General features: G+C 43.5%; 1 protein-coding gene across 5 annotated transcripts in view; it reads left to right on the top strand.

The window, feature by feature from the left end:
- The window catches only part of LOC126237210 (microsomal triacylglycerol transfer protein), a 207680-nt gene that overhangs the window by 93560 nt on the left and 92354 nt on the right, over positions 1–21766 (top strand). For 3 of the 5 annotated variants that reach the window (XM_049947089.1, XM_049947091.1, XM_049947093.1), the window contains one exon: positions 16416–16612. In XM_049947089.1, the coding sequence (XP_049803046.1) occupies positions 16416–16612 (197 nt within the window). The remainder of the gene's footprint in view (positions 1–16415; positions 16613–21766) is intronic. The other 2 variants (XM_049947092.1, XM_049947094.1) reach the window with 1 other exon arrangement.

The raw sequence follows: 21766 nt of genomic DNA on the forward strand, positions 1-21766 counted from the left end.
AGACCACAACAACAACAACATGTCAAAGCGGTAGGTGGATCAAAACAAAATGTCCAGACACTCCGTGACCAAAATGGTACTGATATAGAGGATGACAGATTAAAGGCCGAAATACTAAATGCCTTTCTCCAAAGCTGTTTCACAGAGGAAGACTGCACTGTAGTTCCTTCTCTAGACTGTCGCACAGATGACTAAATGGTAGATATCGAAATAGACGACAGAGGGATAGAGAAACAATTAAAATCGCTCAAAAGAGGAAAGGCCGCTGGACCTGATGGGATACCAGTTCGATTTTACACAGAGTACGCGAAGGAACTTGCCCCCCCCCCCCCCCCCCCTTCTTGCAGCGGTGTACCGTAGTTCTCTAGAAGAGCGTAGCGTTCCAAAGGATTGGAAAAGGGCACAGGTCATCCCCGTTTTCAAGAAGGGACGTCGAACAGATGTGCAGAACTATAGACCTATATCTCTAACGTCTATCAGTTGTAGAATTTTGGAACACGTAGTATGTTCGAGTATAATGACTTTTCTGGAGACTAGAAATCTAGTCTGTAGGAATCAGCATGGGTTTCGAAAAAGGCGATCGTGTGAAACCCAGCTCGCGCTATTCGTCCACGAGACTCAGAAGGCCATAGACACGGGTTCACAGGTAGATGCCATGTTTCGTGACTTTCGCAAGGCGTTCGATACAGTTCCCCACAGTCGTTTAATGAACAAAGTAAGAGCATATGGACTATCAGACCAATTGTGTGATTGAATTGAAGAGTTCCTAGATAACAGAACGCAGCATGTCATTCTCAATGGAGAGAAGTCTTCCAAAGTAAGAGCGATTTCAGGTGTGCCGCAGGGGAGCGTCGTAGGACCGTTGCTATTCACAATATACATAAATGACCTTGTGGATGACATCGGAAGTTCACTGAGGCTTTTTGCGGATGATGCTGTGGTATATCGAGAGGTTGTAACAATGGAAAATTGTACTGAAATGCAGGAGGATCTGCAGCGAATTGACGCATGGTGCAGGGAATGGCAATTGAATTTCAATGTAGACGAGTGTAACGTTCTGCGAATACATAGAAAGAAAGATCCCTTATCATTTAGCTACAATATAGCAGGTCAGCAACCGGAAGCAGTTAATTCCATAAATTATTTGGGTGTACGCATTAGGAGTGATTTAAAATGGAATGATCATATAAAGTTGATCGTCGGTAAAGCAGATGTCAGACTGAGATTCATTGGAAGAATCCTAAGGAAATGCAATCCGAAAACAAAGGAAGTAGGTTACAGTACGCTTGTTCGCCCACTGCTTGAATACTGCTCATCACTGTTGGATCCGTACCAGACAGGGTTGATAGAAGAGATAGAGAAGATCCAACGGAGAGCAGCGCGCTTCGTTACAGGATCATTTAGTAATCGCTTAACGGAGATGATAGATAAACTCCAGTGGAAGACTCCGCAAGAGAGGCACTCAGTAGCTCGGTACGGGCTTTTGTTAAAGTTTCGAGAACATACCTTCACCGAGGAGGCAAGCAGAATATTGCTCCCTCCTACGTATATCTCGCGAAGAGACCATGAGGATAAAATCAGAGAGATTAGAGGCATACCGACAATCCTTCTTTCCACGAACAATACGAGACTGGAATAAAAGGGAGAACCGATAGAGGTACTCAAGGTACCCTCCACCACACACTGTCAGGTGGCTTGCGGAGTATGGATGTAGATGTAGATGTAGATGTAGATGTAGATGAGGTTGTCTCCATACCCGTACACGTCCATCCGCTCGATACGATTTGAAACGAGACTGGTCCGATCAGGCAACATGTTTCCAGTCATCAACAGTCCAATGTCGGTGTTGATGGGCCCAGGCAAGCTGTAAGGCACACGAGTGGACCTTCGGCTCCGAAAGCCGATATCGATGATGTTTCTTTGAATAGTTCGCACGCTGGCATATATTGATAGCCCAGCATTGAAATCTGCAGCAATTTGCGGAAGGGTTGCACTTCTGTCACTCTGAAAAATTCTCTTCAGTTGTTGTTGGTCCTGTTCTTGCAGGATCATTTTCCGGCCGCATCAATGTAGGAGATTTTATGTTTTACCGGATTCCTTGTATTCACGGTACACTTGTGAAATGGTCGAACGGGAAAATCCCCACTTCATCGCTCCCTCGAAGACACCTCGGAGATGCCGTGCCCCATCGCTCGTGCGCCGACTATAACACCACGTGCAAACTCACTTAAATCTTAATAACCTGCCATTATGGCAGCAGTAACCGATCTGTCAACTGCGCAGACACTTGTTTTATGGAGGTGTTGCTGACAGCAGCCCGTATTCTGCCTGTTTACAAATCTCTGTATTTGAATACGCATGCCTATACCAGTTTCTTTGGCGCTTCAGTGTAAAACCAATAATACCAAAAAGACCTTCGTACAGAGGGCTCAGCTGTGAATGTGGATTCTTAGTCATTGCATTCCACGAGATATTTAGGCTGTAATAAACTATTAGCGAGGAACTAATATTGTAAAAATAATTAAATTTTGAATAGGTTCCTTTAAACGGTTTGTCAGTCGCTTTTCTTATTAACAGAATACGAGAAACTGCACAATTATAGTCCACTTTAGCCGGCCAGTGTGGCCGAGCGGTTCTAGGCGCTTCAGTCTGGAACCGCGCGACCAGTACGGTCGCAGGTTCGAATCCTGCCTCGGGCGTGGATGTGTGTGATGTCCTTAGGTTAGTTAGGTTTAAGTAGTTCTAATTTCTAGGGGACTGATGACCTCAGATGTTAAGTCCCATAGTGCTCAGAGCCATTTGAACCATAGTCCACTTTACGAATCAGAAATTGTTTCCATTCTTCACAATTTCACAGAGAATAAACAAAATAGTGAATTGCGTGTTTGCATAATTACTATCAAACTAGTTCTCAGTTGTGTGTCCAAAGAACCGGAGATTGCTAATTAAGTTTTTAACCGGTATCGACCGCGGCAGACATCTCTGTTCTTAGAGACCGCCAATGGAGCTATTACGTTTACAAACTAGAGATTTCTAATTAAGTCTTAACTGATGTCGACCGCAGCATACAGCATGTCTGTCCTCCGAGACTGTGCGACTGCTACGGTCGCAGGTTCGAATCCTGCCTCGGGCACGGATGTGTGTGATGTCCTTAGGTTAGTTAGGTTTAAGTAGTTCTAAGTTCTAGGGGACTGATAACCACAGCAGTTGAGTCCCATAGTGCTCAGAGCCATTTGAGCCAACCTCCGAGACTGCCGAACCAGCTTGATCTTACAGCTGAACCATCTCGCCCGCCATCCAAGTTACGCGCGACCCGAAAGATCTCCAAAGTACTCCGTCTGCCTTTTCGTTTAGCAATTATTTATTATTCTTCTGGTAATTAACACTTTTGAAATAATGGAATGACAGCCTGCTGTTGAGAGATACTTCTATGTGAAATGCATGTAAATCCACTGTTTGTTTTTCTAATATTCATAACAGAAGTTTATCCTTTTGGTGCGCTACTTCCGAACATAGCAGCCAACCGAGGAGAAGGACCACAATTTAGGCGGTTTTCTTCACCACACACACGTACAGAATAAACCATCTGTCACAGGTACCTCACGCCACATTACTTCATCTGATTACCGCTGTCTTATAAACTGCTCTAAGAAGAGCTTCTTGTAGCTAAATATGATGGCTATAAAGCCAGAAATGTTATACAACACTACCTTGGGAAGTATGGTATTTTCCACTCTTTGTAAGTGATTGGTTCGTTTCTATTATTTAATGTTTGATTATGTACTGATTCAATATGTAGTTCTTTCCTAGTACTTTCATTTCATATCCTATCCACTCTCGAACATCCTTAAACACTCCTGAGAAGTCTTATTTCTGCCGGCTGTATTTTATTCTGTTGACTCTGAGTCGGCACCCAGGCTTCGCAATGTGGGTAAAACCACTACTTTAAAAAAATTAATTCTCGTATCTTTCCTTACTTTATTTTTAAAAGTGCTTTCAGTGGCCCCAAAAAGAGCTTGAAATTTTCTAACATTTTGCCGAATGCTTGTTACTATAAAAATTTACGTCGCATCCAAGACATTTAAAATTCGATACCTGTTCTAAAATGCTGTTTTCTACCACTGTCTGATCTGATTAGATAATTACCTCTAAAAGCATTAATTATTAGTTGAGATTTCAAAATTATAAGATTTACATAGGTTACTTAAAAGATGCATGGATTTCTAAAATGTGTCTAATATTCTATAATCATTATAGGTACTAAAAGAAATCCGATAAATTTTGGGTACCGGGTATACGATAAATCGCACAAATCTAAGGGATGTCAATTAGACTAAATACCTAGGAATTAAAATTACGAGTAACTTAAATTGAAAGACCACATAGATAATATTATGGGGAAGGCGAAACTAAGACTGCGCTTTTTGGCAGAACACTTAAAAGATGCAACAAACCCACTGAAGGGACAGCGTACATTACTCTTGTCCGTCCTCTGCTGGAATGTTGCTGCGCCGTGTGGGATCCTTACCAGGTAGGATTGACGGAGGACACCGAAAACATGCAAAGAGGGGCAGCTCGTTTCGTGTTATTGCGCAATAGGGATGAGAGTGTCAGTGATATGATACGCGAATTGTGTTGGTAGTCACTGAAACAAAGGCGGTTTTCTTTGCGGTGAGGTCTATTTACGAAATTTCAATCACCAACTTTCTCTTCTGAATGCGAAAATATTCTGTTGCCACCCACCTACGCATGGAGAACTGATCATCATAATAAAATAAGAGAAATCAGAGCTCGAACGGAAAGATTTAGGCGTACCATTTTCTCACGCGCCATTCGAGAGTGGAATAGTAGAGAATAGTATGAAAATGGTTCGATGGACCCTCTGGCAGGCACTTATGTGTGAATTGCAGGGTAACCATGTAGATGTAGATGTAGATGATCGTCGATAAATGGACTAGTGTTTGAATAGTCACTGTTTAATAATTGAATTCCTGGATCTAGAAACATTTTTCATTTCTTTAAAATGTTGTCAGTGTACATTTTAAAACGAGTGCGTGATAAGCTGCACTCTTTTCTTCGTCCTTTATTTACTAGAATCAGTTCTCTTCTTTTAACTGCAGTGTGCCTATGATAAAGTTAGTGTTTCTATACAACTGCTTATTATCAAAATTAGGTTTCGTGGACAGCCCAGTTAGATGAGAACTTAATCGAAACATATTTTTATATACATTTGTTCTAATTAGGACATCGTTCCAAACCGAAGTCAGTGACTTCCACCACCCTAGAACCGAGGACTTCGCCAAGGTGGGTGGCTTGCGTGCTTCATCGGTACAGAAAACCACTATGTAGATGTAACTACGAGTTACAACGGCGGGGTCTCTGTTGAGAGGCCAGAATAATCTATGTATGGATCCTGAAGGGGAGGGGGAGGGGGGTCAATAGCATTGTCAGTAGATGCAGGGGCAACAGGCTGGATGACACGGATTTGACTTTGCTGTCGATATGGAGAGATGTATCAAACCAGTATTCGGACGGAAGACGACAACAATGGTGGATCGTAACCACATACCTGCAGTTATCTCACAAACGTTTCAGCAGCCTATCCGTGTTTACTAGAACGTTCTTACACCTATTATCGTATACTTTCACCCGTGACTTTTTGCGGTATTGATTACGACAAAGCTGTATCTGTAGAATTGTTTTTCCTTTCGAAATGTTCACTCTGACGTTCTGGCGCTAGTTCTTTTCCTCCTGAAACGCCCAATACAAGGAAGATAACAAGCATGAACGGACTGACAACACACCCTCATTCCTGCCTTGTGCGTCAGGACTTTCCTTTCCATCGCATCCTGGAGAAACACACGCAGCAACTCGGCGCATCGGAGCAGCATCCGACCAACAGCGTCAAGCACGGACACGGTTAAGTGGGACAAAGCCCACACAGTGCCGCTGGTGAGCAAACAGCCACGGGCAGCGGGAGGAGATGTCCTCAGGATAAACTGCAAACAATAACTGACAAAGGCCTGTTTGGGGCTTTATGCAGTGGCCACTGAATAGTACTGCCGGCAGCGGAAGCAATTTCACAAAGGTCGCCCGCGTAACGATGTGGCAGCGAGCGTTAAACGTTTACTGTGTGTTACTTAGTCGCCGTTGGTGGAGAGCGCGGACACGCAAGCTAATTCGCCTGCGGCTGTTCTGCTACCACAGTGTTCGTGTATAGTAAAGTTTTATATTAGATGTGCCTAGCAAATGCACAAAAGACCGAGAACACTGCCATAGTTGTTTAAGCTCGAAACATGTTTTTCGTTATAAGGTAAGATAGGGCGACCAGACGTCGTGTTTTACGGGATGGTCCGTTATTTACCTTAAGTATCCCGTTGTCCCGACAAAGTACGTACGGGACGTATATTGGCCCGTTTTTCATTAACTGTACCGTATATTCTGAAATACCTTGCCGCAGTGGATACACCGGTTCCCGTGAGATCACCGAAGTTAAGCGCTGTCGGACGTGGTCGGCACTTGAATGGGTGACCATCCAGGCCGCCATGCGCTGTTGCCATTTTTCGGGGTGCACTCAGCCTCGTGATGCCAATTGAGGAGCTACTCGACCGAATAGTAGCGGCTTCGGTCAAGAATACCATCACAACGACCGGAAGAGCGGTGTGCTGACCCCACGCCCCTCCTATCCGCATCCTCCTCTGAGGATGACACGGCGGTCGGATGGTCCCGGTAGGCCACTAGTGGCCTGAAGACGGAGCGAGTATATTCTGAAATAGCGTGTTTTAAAATAACGTGTGGCATAACCAGATGAAGAGGAAATTTGATCATACCCAAAGAATAAAGAAAATATACTCTTGATTAAACCCAAACTGAACGAGGTCTAGCATTTTCAACTTCCTTACATCTCATGATAGCTGCCGGAAGCATTTGCAGCTCATTACTGCGTTTGTGCTACTTCTACCTTGCACTAATTCTACTGCGGAAAGTGTGTTCTCGATCACTAGTGATCTATGGATTGATGAAAAGAAGAGGTTTAGTGTTGAAGCCATTAAGGAATTAGTTACAGCTAAGATTCATTTTCAGGATACTTCATATGTTGATTTTTATAAAATTCCGTTTGAAAATATCAAACTCACACACATTCTTGGGCAAAATATAACGGCAAAGATTTTTCAAAAACTACCCACGGCGAAACGTCTAGCACAGTTTAAATCTAAAAATGAGTAACCCATGTTATAATCATTTTCTAACCTAGTTAAAGGCATCGTTACATTAAAGCGATATAATGTGTTTGCATGTTACAACAACAAAGCGATAAAATACTTACTCGATTAGTAATGCAAGGTATTTTGATAACTGTTTTAGAGCGAATTTTATGAAAATGGTACGATGATCTGTGTACTTGTAGCATAAACCAAGGTGTTTAACAAAAATCTACAATGGTATTAACAAAAGTTTCCACAAAATGTCTGTTCATTTCAACTTCTAATTTGGATCCCACATTCTGATTTGCAAATCTGTTCACCCTAAGGTAAGTCGAAGCGGGTACCAATTTTATCACTGATCACTGGTCGGAATGCAATTATGCTCTGTAATTGTTATAGATTATTAAAGCTTACAACGAAATACTATTAGACAACAAATGATAATACAACAAACAATCTAAAACATAGGTATATTCATAATTACTGTATAACGCACTTTAATCTTAGAAGTCAGTAAACAGGACACAACACTTGCTTAGGTAGCTACACGCAGCTTTTAACACTCAGTTGTTTATATCTCCATACCTCTGTGAAGAATGAATTTGCTTCAGCAGATATTTCCGTCCCTTTAAGTTTAAGAAGTCACAGAATCCCGAAAAACTGTATTTCAAATTAACTGTCACCATTAGTATTGCTTATAAAGTCTCTCTTTTCGTTTGAGTTTTCTCAAACATCGACATTTTATTCCTCAAAGAAAAGAACACGCTCGACTACTGCGTTTGTATCGGGAATACATAACACAATTTGCACAATCTTAGAAATACACTCCTGGAAATGGAAAAAAGAACACATTGACACCGGTGTGTCAGACCTACCATACTTGCTCCGGACACTGCGAGAGGGCTGTACAAGCAATGATCACACGCACGGCACAGCGGACACACCAGGAACCGCGGTGTTGGCCGTCGAATGGCGCTAGCTGCGCAGCATTTGTGCACCGCCGCCGTCAGTGTCAGCCAGTTTGCCGTGGCATACGGAGCTCCATCGCAGTCTTTAACACTGGTAGCATGCCGCGACAGCGTGGACGTGAACCGTATGTGCAGTTGACGGACTTTGAGCGAGGGCGTATAGTGGGCATGCGGGAGGCCGGGTGGACGTACCGCCGAATTGCTCAACACGTGGGGCGTGAGGTCTCCACAGTACATCGATGTTGTCGCCAGTGGTCGGCGGAAGATGCACGTGCCCGTCGACCTGGGACCGGACCGCAGCGACGCACGGATGCACGCCAAGACCGTAGGATCCTACGCAGTGCCGTAGGGGACCGCACCGCCACTTCCCAGCAAATTAGGGACACTGTTGCTCCTGGGGTATCGGCGAGGACCATTCGCAACCGTCTCCATGAAGCTGGGCTACGGTCCCGCACACCGTTAGGCCGTCTTCCGCTCACGCCCCAACATCGTGCAGCCCGCCTCCAGTGGTGTCGCGACAGGCGTGAATGGAGGGACGAATGGAGACGTGTCGTCTTCAGCGATGAGAGTCGCTTCTGCCTTGGTGCCAATGATGGTCGTATGCGTGTTTGGCGCCGTGCAGGTGAGCGCCACAATCAGGACTGCATACGACCGAGGCACACAGGGCCAACACCCGGCATCATGGTGTGGGGAGCGATCTCCTACACTGGCCGTACACCACTGGTGATCGTCGAGGGGACACTGAATAGTGCACGGTACATCCAAACCGTCATCGCACCCATCGTTCTACCATTCCTAGAACGGCAAGGGAACTTGCTGTTCCAACAGGACAATGCACGTCCGCATGTATCCCGTGCCACCCAACGTGCTCTAGAAGGTGTAAGTCAACTACCCTGGCCAGCAAGATCTCCGGATCTGCCCCCCATTGAGCATGTTTGGGACTGGATGAAGCGTCGTCTCACGCGGTCTGCACGTCCAGCACGAACGCTGGTCCAACTGAGGCGCCAGGTGGAAATGGCATGGCAAGCCGTTCCACAGGACTACATCCAGCATCTCTACGATCGTCTCCATGGGAGAATAGCAGCCTGCATTGCTGCTAAAGGTGGATATACACTGTACTAGTGCCGACATTGTGCATGCTCTGTTGCCTGTGTCTATGTGCCTGTGGTTCTGTCAGTGTGATCATGTGATGTATCTGACCCCAGGAATGTGTCAATAAAGTTTCCCCTTCCTGGAACAATGAATTCACGGTGTTCTTATTTCAATTTCCAGGAGTGTATTTTCATAAGATATATGTTTGGATGTGAGGTTCTGGAATACTGGTACCCAACTCGTATCACTGAAAGTTCTTTCTTTATTCCATTTCTCTATTTTCTGATGTGTGACAAACTACTGCATATTAAGACACTCTTGGAACACGTCATTAATTTTGCAGTTTGGTAACACATCTGAAAGAAACTCGTAGAATTTTTGTACCTCATCCAGTGTAGAAACATAAGTTCAAAAGAACCGATTTGTAGTCTGGAGCTGCTTACTGTATTGTGCACTGCCATCATAAAATTCGCACACGGTTTCAGCGAACATAATAATATTTATTTAGATTCAAGTTTGCTGAAAACACTTCTTAAAATTTGTGGCATGAATCTGGTTTTTCGTTTTTCTGGCATATTCGTTCTTAAATCACGAAGTGCTGCTCCAACCTCTACAACTGTCACGTCCTGTTCGACCCTCAGTACTGCTACGTGAAACGTTGATGCCTGTCTGTGTAAAAACACAACATGGATTGTTAAATTTGGGGTACGATAATGAAATAAAGTATAGTTACTTTTACGGTGCTAGAAATATAAAAAAAGTTACGTGACCTCGAATGACCGAGAATTTGATATGATTTCTAAAAACCAGAAAATTTAGGCGACCTGGCAGAACCAGACGGGGATAAGGGGAGTGGATTAAAAAAATCTAAACTGTCCCGGTTAAATCCGGACGTCTGGTCACTTTATACAAGGACGTTTGAAATGTATTCTCAGGAACTATACATTCTCAACTGAATCACGCAAAATATCTGTAATAATGAATGCAATCATTTCAGGAAGGACACAACGTTGCTCTAATGTGTAGGGAGGAACTGTACTCCCACTGTTGTCGATTTAAAGTGATGTCGATCTGCAGCTGCTAAGCGTGCCGGCCAAAAACCCTACGTTTCTTGCCTACCTACAGCACGACGACCACGAAGAAAATATCTTTCCATTCTACGACCACTTCAGTCTAATACAGTGAAAGTATAGAGTTTCTGAAATGAAAAAAAAAAAAAAACGAATTCTTTCAAAACTTGTGCAAAATTCGGTGACAGTTCCGCTGTATCACTTAAGAACTCGACTTGATCCAGACGTCGACTAACTGTATGATTGACCGGTGTATTTTTACTTATTCTTTACACATTCATTCCATTTTTATGTAAAACAATAAATATCCTCAAGATTCTTCATCTGGCATCTGCTTTTCTTACAGTTTGTTTCACGTAGTCATTCGACTTTAGGTCGCTTCGGATGGCCGGGTTGGTTCATAAGTTTGTACCGTTTCTGTATTGCATGTTGGTATTCCGCTTGCTATGGGTTTATTTAGCGATTTTCATTTTTTACTTGCAGTTCACTGTCACTATTTGAGTTTACATTTTGTCACTTGGAGATAGTGATTGGCGCTGTGGGCACTAAAAAATGGAGTGCCAAGAGGAGAAATCGGAACATTTCCAACGTATTCTTCTGTTTGAGCTCAATAGAGGGGCGACAGGAACGTATGTAGCCAGAAACATTTGCACTTTGCATGGGGATAACGCCATTGGACAGAAGACGGAAAGGAAATGGTTTTCTCGTTTTAAGGAGGACCTTTTTGACACATTAGTGATTCTCAACGTTCAGGAAGACTTTCGGCGTCTGATGAAGATCGTTTAAACGCATCAATCCACAATGATCCGTGTCAGTGTGCTCGAGAACGGGCAAATAAGATGAACTGTGATCATTTCACCATCGTGCCATATTTGCATGGAATGGAAAAGGTTTAAAAATCGGGTGTATGTATACTGCATGCTCTAAGCCAAAATCACAAAAATCAGTGGGTGACCACATGTGCAAGTCTGGTTACATGGAAGTCACTGAAATTGTTCCAGATTAATTCTGAGAGATACAAGCTACATATTGTTGTAGAACCAGTATAAAGAAAAGGGAAGTAGCTATACACGCAAAAGGTGAAGTCGCAGGTTCGAATCCTGCCTCGGGCATGGATGTGTGTGATGTCCTTTGGTTAGTTAGGTTTAAGTAGTTCTAAGTTCTAGGGGACTGATGACCTAAGATGTTAAGTCCCATAGTGCTCAGAGCCATTTGAACCATTTGAACCCAAGCCTTCCAGGTTAGCGAATATTATGCTGAATAGCTGTTTGAATGCTATCGCCGAAAGTGGAACAGAAAACAAACAAGCGTGTAGTATTGACAGTTCACCATCGGCAGGAAGCATCTTACGCTTCATAAAGCAGCTAGAATAAGTTTTAATAAGGTTATGCAGACTCAACTGGAAAATCATTGTTTGTGAAGACTTTAATATTTGTTTCCTATCAGGTAGCTTTGACCGATGGCTTCTTCAGGTATTGATATCTAGCTTTGGATTATTTTTCACAGAAAAAATCTCAACGCAGATTGAAGGATTGAGTGCAACAGCTACCGATAATTTGTTTTTGGATCCAGTACACTGATTTAGCTGTAACAGACATCACAGACGATTGTGCATCGTTTTTTAAGATAGGCCACCTATGACGAAGTGGTTGGAAGTTGCTTGTTGTGAAACTCAAACTGATTACAAAAGCTTGCCTGAAATGACATCCATCGCTCATTCAAGATTTCGTACCACCTTAAACGTCAACTACCGCTAGCTGATTACCTCTCAGAATAGTAGGTCTGCTGGTATAGCTTAACGCGCAGTGCTGTAGGTTTCGAGAGGGAGAGGTTGCGAGACTCGAATCGAATCTGCGCAGCGGATTAATGATCGTTGTTGGTTTGGCATACTGGCCAGCCTGAGTAAGATTTTAGGATGTTTTCCACGTTTAGCTAAATCCTGGGATGGTTCCCAATCCCTGCATCAGAAAATGCGATACATAAACAGGACAAAATGTACGCGATTCACAGAGAGCGTACACCACTTCCCACCCTCAGAGTATTTGATGACTAGGGCGAAACGATGGCCGTTCAGCCACTACGTTAAAACAAAATAAAATAAAAAAGTCAAATAATGAAAAACAGCTGACCCTGGACGGCGGGATGGACGCTAGAAAGGAGATTACACTTCAGAATATTAAGTTCAGATTATTTTCTGTCTTCAAAATTTTCGCCCTAAAGACATGGCACACCTGTATAATCAATGTGAATGTCTTCGAGCGAGTGTGTATTTCCCAAATCGCTTAAGACAAATGCCACAAAGGCTCCTTTCGAAATACATGATCCGTTTCCTTCCGAAATCCAGTATTTGAGGTAGAGGAGTGTTAGAACCAGAATTTACACGAGCTTTGGAAGACTTATGACCAAATAAGCGGAAGGGATAGATAACATGCGATCAGAATTTCTAAAACCGTTGGGGGAAGTGGCAAAAAAACGACTATTCACGTTGGTATGTAAAAGGTATGGCTCTTGCTACATACCATCTGACTTCTGGAAAAACATCATCAACACAATTCCTAAGATTACAAGAGCTGACAGCTGTGAGAATTACCGCAAATCAGCTTAACAACTCATGCAGCCAAGTTGGTTACAAGAATAACTTACAGATGAAGGAAAAGAAAAATGATGACTTGTTATATGGCAATCAGTTTGGCTTTAGGAAAGCTAAAGACACTAGAGGCATTTCTGACGTTGCGGCTAATAATGGAAGCTACGCTAAAGAAAAATCAAGACACGTTCACAGGATTTGTCGACCTGTGAAAAACATTCTGCGGTGTCAAATCGTGCAAGGTGTTCGAAATTCTGACAAAAATAGAGGTAAGCTATACAGTATACAATATGTACAAGAGCCAAGAGGCAGCAATAAGAGTGGAAGAGCAAGAACGAAGTACTCGGATTAAAAAGGGTGTAAGACAGGGTTGTAGTCTTTCGCTCCTATTGTTCAGTCTATTCATCGAAGAAGCAATGAAAGAAATAAAAGAAAGATTCAAGCGGAATTAAAATCCACGGTGAAAGGACGTCAGTTATAAAATTCGCTGATGACACTACTATCCTCAGTGAAAATGAAGAAGAATTTTAGGATCTGCTGAAGGGAATGAATAGTCTAATGATGGACTGAGAATAAGTCGAAGGAAACCAAAAGTAATGAGAAGAAGCAGCAGAAATTAGAACAGCAAGAAACTTTACATCACGATTAGTGATCGCGAAATAGAAGTTACGGAATTCTGCTAGCAGCAAAACAACCCCTGAGGGACGGAGCAGGGATGATATTAAAAGCAGACTAACGCTGGCAAAAAAGGCATTCCAGGCCTTAATTTGAGGAAGAAATATCTGAGAATGTACGTTGTATGACTCTGGGAAAACCGGAAAAGAAGAGAATCGAAGCGTTTGAAATGTAGTTCTACAGAAGAATGTTGAAAACTGGGTGGACAGATAAAGTATGCAATGAGGAGGTTCTCCACAGAATCGGTGAGGAAATGAATATATCGAAAACTGACACGAAGAAGGGGCAGAGTGGTCGGGCTTCCTTAAGACATCACGGATTAACTTCCATGTTACTAGAGGGAACTGCAGAGGGAAAAACCTCTAGAGGCAGACAGAGATAGGAATACATCCAGCAAATAATTGATGATGAAGGTTGGAAGTGCTACTCTGAAATGAAGAGGTTGGCACAGGAGAGGAATGCGTGATGGGACACATTAAACCGGTCAGGTCGTCAACGGGACATTAAACCCTTATCACCTATCATTCCTTCTTCTAGTGCTCAAATTAACAAAACCCCATTATTTTATTTACTAATAGCTTCTTAACTGTATCATATGCTGTACCTCCAACAATCTCACTTTCGCCGCAGGCACTAAATCTTCGTGGGCAGGCAAGAAAATGGAAAGCACTTTCGTAGGCTGGGCGAGGGGTAGGCGTGACTGACCAGTTCCGATGTGCCTGACCTCGGTGCGACTAGCCAGCTGTGCCGGTTCCAGGTGAAAAAGAAGGTGGCCCAAGAGCGAGTCGTTCCGCCCACATAACGGCGTTGTGACGAGCGGTCGGCTGAGGGGGAGGGGGGGGGGAACAAGGAGAAGTGTAGGCTACCTGCGCCAGAGGGCAGCGGGCTCGCTTTTCCAGCTGACGCGTAGAGTGCCTCAGTCGCAAGTCGGCGCCAAAGAAGGAATGTACTATTGTGTCTCGCTTACGTAAATAGTTTGCTGCTTATAGGATGCCCATTTAACGCGAGGTGCGTGATAGACGTTTCGGTTTCGGCGCTCTATCGGGGTTCCGACGAGTGGGTGCTATTCAACACTTGAGCTGTCGTCGTCAGCTAAATGACATCGAACGTGCGTTCTCACTTACGGCAATGTTTGGAGGACTGCTGAAGAGCCCTAGTTAACAGCAAAGAAACTGTGCATTGCTTTTGTCTATAAGAGATCTGCGACCTCTGGAGGAGGTGTGTAACACGACGCGACTCTGTCTGCGTGAAGACGACATATAGTGCAACGATCACCATCCACTGGTGACGTATCCACGATAGATAATTTACGTGTGCTGGAGCAGCAGTAATATGAACGGTTCATCCTTGTCAAAATTAAATATATTTACTTGCAAAGACTACATTTCATTGCGCAACACCTGAAGCGGTCTTGAGCGCCAGTTTGTGTGAGAACGTGGAGGTGGTTGGTGACAGGTGTAAAGTGTTTGTTGCTGAAAAGTTCGTTTAGTAAGTTACATATTACAGGAAAGGTTGTAACCAGCGTCAGCACAACTGCTGAAGTGGAGTACGTAAGGAAGACATAACCACATTTGCCTACCAGAAACTAGTGAAATGCGAAAGTGAAAAGAAGTTGAAGTTACCTGTGTATTTTTAGCTAGACTTTCCTGTTTCGATTTTTGTCGCGAGATGTTCGTATAGCTTCAACAGCATTTATAAAGTGTATTGCATCATCACTGCCAAGGGAGCATAGTTCAGCTTTAAGTATGTAAAGGTGGTTTCTGATAAGTGCGTTGTTTTTTTACTGTCATCGACTATCCTTTAGTAAGATTAAGATAGATGGAGTGTTACTGGTGACAGTATAAGTGTTTAACGGTAGTAGGTAATAAAGGCAACATATAATCACTTCCAGCTAATCATAAAACCACGAAATACATAGAACTCAAAAATTCTAAGTTGCCTGTTTATTTATTTATTTATTTCTTTTGCGTGACTTTCCACGGTGAGATCTTTTGACGGAAGACATTCATAGAACTGTTAACAGGAAATTTGAAGTGCGCATTTCACGTATTCATTGCCATGACTGCGGCGTCTGCAGTATAATAGATACGACTTCTCTGGTGAAAACGCTTGCGCATTCGAAATGACAGTCTTCGCGTGTCATTACGGGTGGACGTAGCTTGATACGAGCGATTAAAAAGTCGTTCAGTTGCGACAGCAGCAGCTAGTGCACAGCCAGCGTACTCTGGACAGGGGGGTTATCGCATTAAGCGGGCCCCATTCGACGACAAATGCTCAGCAAGGTCGCACACAGCAGCTCCCTGGCCAGGCAGACCCCAGTGTAGTGGCAGAAGCCCGGCGGGCACCGCACGTGGGGAGTGAGAGACAGGAACTGGCCTGGGCGCGAAAGGATATTGCGCGCACACACACACACACACACGGGAGCGCGCGCGCTTGTGGTATCAGATATGGTAATACGATTCGGCTGACGCGCGACGCTTCATGCAAGTCGTATTTCGCCGCGAAGACACCGAGAGAGGCCCTCAGTCTGGTTCAGGACATCAAAAGCTGTACACGTAGTGTACCCATCATTGCGTGCTTAGAACTCTTGATTGCATTCCGCTGGAACATCAGCAGTTGTGATGTACTCCGTTAGTGAGATTGTAATGTGTGCAGAGGGCGTTGTGCTCTGCTGAACTTTTGTGTAGACACTCCCTGGTTATAGGGCACTGTGTTTGGCCGTAGCTCAGTTCCGCGATGCAGCCGAATGTGACAGCGTTGTGTGTCCTGTGGGTCGTGGTGTGTACGTGCTACAGCTTCGTCCTCGTCTCGTCCCCAGCAGCTGCGGGGGCCGGAGGGGGCGGCGTCGACGACGGCGTGTTCGCGGCCGGACACGGCCAGCGCTACAGCCTACAGAGCACGATCCTGCTGAACGACGCGGCAGCAACGGGCAAGGACGTCGGCTTCCAGGTGACGGGAGAAGTGACGGCGGGCGCCGTGTGGCAGCGTGGTGGCGAGCGTCTGCTCAGGCTGGAGGTGAGTTGCCCACTGCAAGTCGGCCTCCCAGTATTGCGCAATATTATTTAAGTCCTCCCTAGACTGCTCAGTAAAAATCTGCAACAATATTGTACAATACTGTTTTGGATTGCCGGTCGATCAAGTCGCTGCTGCTGTGATAATCGTCCTATTTCGTGACACGCGAAAAGAGAAGAATGTGGATGAAAAATTGGTGTAAGGAGCGTCATGGATTCACTCGCGAAAACTTGATGAGACAGTCATAATTCGACGAGAAAAAAGATTATCTAAACTATTTACACGTTGACGGTCCATCATTTGAAACAGTACTGGAAGTGATTGTCCCCATGCACAGGCATCCGCAAAAGGGGGCGGGGGCAAGGGGGAGGGAAATCAGTGTAAAAGGGACCACTTTTCACTTCCCCTCCCGCCCTATGAATGTAGGCTGCAGAGTTTTTATTCATTACAAAATTCTCATACATTTTTAGAAGTGATTACCCGTGATTCTGTAGGCTTTTCCATTATGCCGAATGTAGCATTTCATGACTGATAGCAGAGATACAATACTATGGCTGTAGCAGTTGTATAACTTGACTGCTGGATTTAAATATCAAAGTAATCTACTTATAACAAATACTTAGTGGATAACCATCAATTCTGTGGGACATTATTCATTTTTTGTGTCATCTACAAAAAATTAGTTTTTTTTTGCATGATACACTTCGAAACTGACCTTGTTTATATAAAAAATGGCAATTTTAGAATATTGCACCATATGAGAGACGAATTTTTGCTCAACGATACCTTGGATTTTGGAAATTCTTTCCAAGTTTTGAAAGTTACAAGTGTAGTTTCACGTCCAAGTATCTTAGGCATTATGACAACTTCGTGGATTCGCCCATGGATTAGGGGTAGCGTCACTGATTGGTAAGTAAGACGTTCTCGGTCCCGGGTTCGAAACCCATCACTGCTTAAATTTGATTAATAATCAACATTAGCGGCCCAAGACTTCCGGCATAAGAAGTCAGCCTCTTTCTGCCAACGGGCGTGTCAAAGACAGCGGAGGAGGGGACAGAGGTTCCAGGGAACTCTCTTGTGCTTGGAAGAATCAGCAGTGATCAACGCCATGAGGCCGCAAAGGCAACGGAAACCACTGCATTAAAGACACATAAAGTGTAATTGTGAAAAAGTGTCATGACGATCTCTCCATTGCCGAAAGATTCCGTAATAGTCACCCATTCGGATCTCTGGGAGGGCTCTGCTGAAGGAGAGGTCACCAAGAGAAAAAGATTGAATTATCAACGAAAGGATGATGTTCTACGACATGGGGCGTGGAATTTCCGAAGCTTGAACGTGATAGGGAAGCTAGAAAATCTGGAAAGGGAAATCCAAATGCTCAATCTAGATTTTGTTGGGGTCATTGAAGTGAAATTGAAAGAAGACAAGGATTTCTGGTCAGATGAGTATAGGGTAATATCAACAGCCACAGAAAATTGTATAACGGGTGTAGGATTCGTTACGAATGAGAAGGTAGGGGCAGAGACAGTGTTACTGCGAACAGTTCAGTGATAGGGTTGTTTTTATCAGAATCGATAGGAAATCAACACCGATAACAATAGTTCAGGTACACATACCGATGTTGCAAGCCGAAGATGAAAAGATACAGAAAGTATATGAGGATGTTGAAGGGTTCAATACAGTATGTAAAGGGGGATGATAATCTAATAGTCATGGGGGACTGGAATGCAGTTGTAGGGGAAGGAGTAGAAGAAAAGGTTACAGGAGAATATGGGCTGGGGACAAGATATGAGACAGGAGGAAGACTTATTGAGTTCTCTAATAAATTTCAGGTAGTAATAGAGATTACTGTGTTCAAGAATCACAAGAGGAGGAAGTATACTTGGAAAAGGTCAGGTGATATGGCAAGATTTCAGTTATATTACATCATGGTCTGATAGAGATTCCATAATTTGATACTGGATTGTAAGGTGTATCCAGGAACAGAAGTAGACTCAGATGACAATGTAGTAGTTATGAAGTTTAAGAGATAAGTCAGAAAGAATCAATATACAAAGAAGTGGGACATGGAAGAACTAAGGCATGACGAGATATGCTTGAAGATCCCTATGGCTAGAGGTACAGCAATAAGGAACAACTCAGTAGGCAGTACAGTTGAAAAGGCATGGACACCTCCAAAAAGTGCAATCACAGAAGTTTCAAAGAAAAACGTGGGTACAAAGAAGGTAACTTGGAAGAAACCATGAGTAACAGAAGAAATTTTCAGTTCATCAATGAAAGAAGGACGTACAAAAACGTTCAGGGAAATTCAGGAATACAGAAATACAATCCGCTGAAGAATGAAATAAACAGAAAGTTCTGGGAAGGTAAGATGAAATGGCTGCATGAAAAGTGTGAAGAAATCGAAAAAGAAATGACTGTCAGGACAGACTCAGCATTTAGAAAAATCAAAATAACCTTCATTGAAATTAAAAGCAAGAGCGGTAACATTAAGAATGCAATGGGAATTCCAATGTTAAATGCAGAGGAGAGAGTGGATAGATGGAAAGAGTACATTGAAGGCCTCTATGAGGAAACTTTGGAGGACAAGTAAGGCAGAAGGGATGCATAACATAATTTCTAAAATCATTGTGGGAAGTGGCTACAAAACGACTATTCACCTTGGTGCATAGAATGTATGCGTCTGGCGACATGCCACCTGACTTTCAGAAAAAAAACATGATCCACACAATTCCGAAGATTGCAAGAACTGACAAGTGCCAGAATTATCGCACAATCAGCATAACAGCTCATGCATCCAAGTTGTAGACAAGAATCATATACAGAAGAATGGAAAAGAAAATTGAGGATGTGTTAGATGATGATCAGTTTGGGTTTAGGAAAAGTAAAGGCACCAGGGAGGCAATTCTGACGTTGTGGTTGATAATTGAAGCAAGAATAAAAAAAATAAATAAATCAAGGCACGTTTATAGATTTTTCGACCTTTAAAAAGCATTCGCCAATGTCAAATGGCGCAAGATGTTCTAAATTCTGAGAAAAATAGGGGTAAGCTTTAGGGAGAGACGGATAACATACAGTATGTACATGAGCCAAGAGGGAGTAATAAGAGTGGACGATCAAGAACGAAGTACTCGGATTAAAAATGGATGTAAGACAGAGATGTAGTCTTTCACCCCCACTGTTCAATCTGCACATCGAAGAAGCAATGATGAAAGTAACAGAAAGTTTCAGGAGTGGAATTAAAATTCAAGATGAAAGGATATCAATGATTAAATTCGCTGGTGACATTGCTGCCGTGTGATAATTGAAGAAGAATTAAAAATGGTTTAAATGGCTCTGAGCACTATGGGACTTGAACATCTGAGGTCATCAGTCCCCTAGAACTTAGAACTACTTAAACCTAACTAACCTGAGGACATCACACACATCCATGCCCGAGGCAGCATTTGAACCTGCAACCGTAGCGGTCGCGCGGTTCCAGACTGAAGCGCCTAGAACCGCTCGGTCACAACGGCCGGCGAAGAAGAACTAAAGGATCTGTGGAAGGGAATGAAGAGTCTAATGAGTACAGAATGTGAATTGAGAGTACATCGAAGGAAGGCGAAACTAATGAGAAGTCGCGGAAAAGAGAACTGCGAGAAACTTATTCAGCGTTGATGGTAACGAAGTTACGGACTTCTGCTACCTAGGCAGCAAAACAATCAATGACGGACAGAGCAAGGAGGACCTCAAAAGCAGAGTAGCACTGGCAAAAAGGGCATTTCTGGCCAGGAGAAGTCTGCTGGTATCAAACATAGGTCTTAAGTTGAGGAAGACATTCCAGAGATTGTACGTTTGGAGCACAGCATTGTATGGTAGTGAAACATGGACTGTGGGAAAACGAGAATAGAAGCGAATCGAAGCATTTGAGATTTGATGCTACAGACGAATGTTGAAAATTAGGTCGACTGATAAGGTAAGGAATGAGGAGGTTCTGCGCAGAATCGGAGGGAAAAGGAATATGTGGAAAGCACTGACAAAGGAGAAGGGACAGGATGATAGGACATCCGTTGAGATATCAGGGAATGACTTCCCTGGTAGTATAGAGAGCTGTAGAGGGCAAAAACTGTAGAGGAAGACAAAGATTGGAATACATCCAGCAGATAACTGAGGACGTAGGTTGCAAGTGCTACTCTGAGATGAAGAGGTTGGCACAGGAGAGGAATTCGTGGCGGGTCGCATCAAAGCAGTCAGAAGACTGATGTCGGCTTCCCCCCTCCCTCCTTCTCGCATACAACTTTTCCTGTGTCCGTTTTCGCTAGTAATTGTGATGCGCACTGTTTACAAATTTCGCACTGGAGTGCCCCTCTAAACTTGACCCCCATGCGGCCACACGCCCTGTACAGTAATCTTAACAGTTATTGCGTGTCTGGCGTCCCTCTCGTCCCGGCGCTTCATGTGGCGGCTTGTGGCATCATTTACTACTGTCCCATTTGGGACGCAAATATTTTAATTCTTTCTACATAAGCAAGGGAAGTTTAAGCCTTGATTGTATGTAAAGGTTGAACTGACTGCTTCAATGCCTGCAAATTGAAAAGAAAAAAATTCTGTAATTAATTTATTTTAGGAAAGGAATTGTTTTGCCTATTTTGTGTGTTCGCACATGGCTGCACTGTATGCCTGCTCGTAGTTTCCGCACGACAATGAATTCTGATGTAGTTGTCTGGCTGTGTGCGTGCGTGGTATGAACAAATGGATGCCCATGTAACATGCAGTATATTTCAAATTTTCGGAAGTAAGTGCAATGTCAATTTATTTTATGCGTCCCAATAATGAGATAATGAAATGTTACCTTATCATTACTGTTTGAAGTGCCGTATTACTGCGTACAAATCTCATACACAAATTTTCATTGTCGCCATTCCATTATACAGCTGATAACGGCAGTAGTCGCCGATGTGCCTGTACCTTCGCATGCAGGCATGTCCGAAGGAACTTTTTATATCGTAATTTGGAATAACACAGGCGCTGCACTATCGTAAAGAGTATGTTCTTGCAGTGAAATGGAGGGCTACAAATTACATATTACAATGCCATATCTCACAGAAGAATACAAGACCCATATGGGTGGCGTTCAACTACTGGACCAGCAGATATAACTTCAGAGGACGAGGACAA

Source organism: Schistocerca nitens, chromosome 2 (assembly GCF_023898315.1).
Source record: "Schistocerca nitens isolate TAMUIC-IGC-003100 chromosome 2, iqSchNite1.1, whole genome shotgun sequence".
NCBI classification, from domain to species: domain Eukaryota; kingdom Metazoa; phylum Arthropoda; class Insecta; order Orthoptera; family Acrididae; genus Schistocerca; species Schistocerca nitens.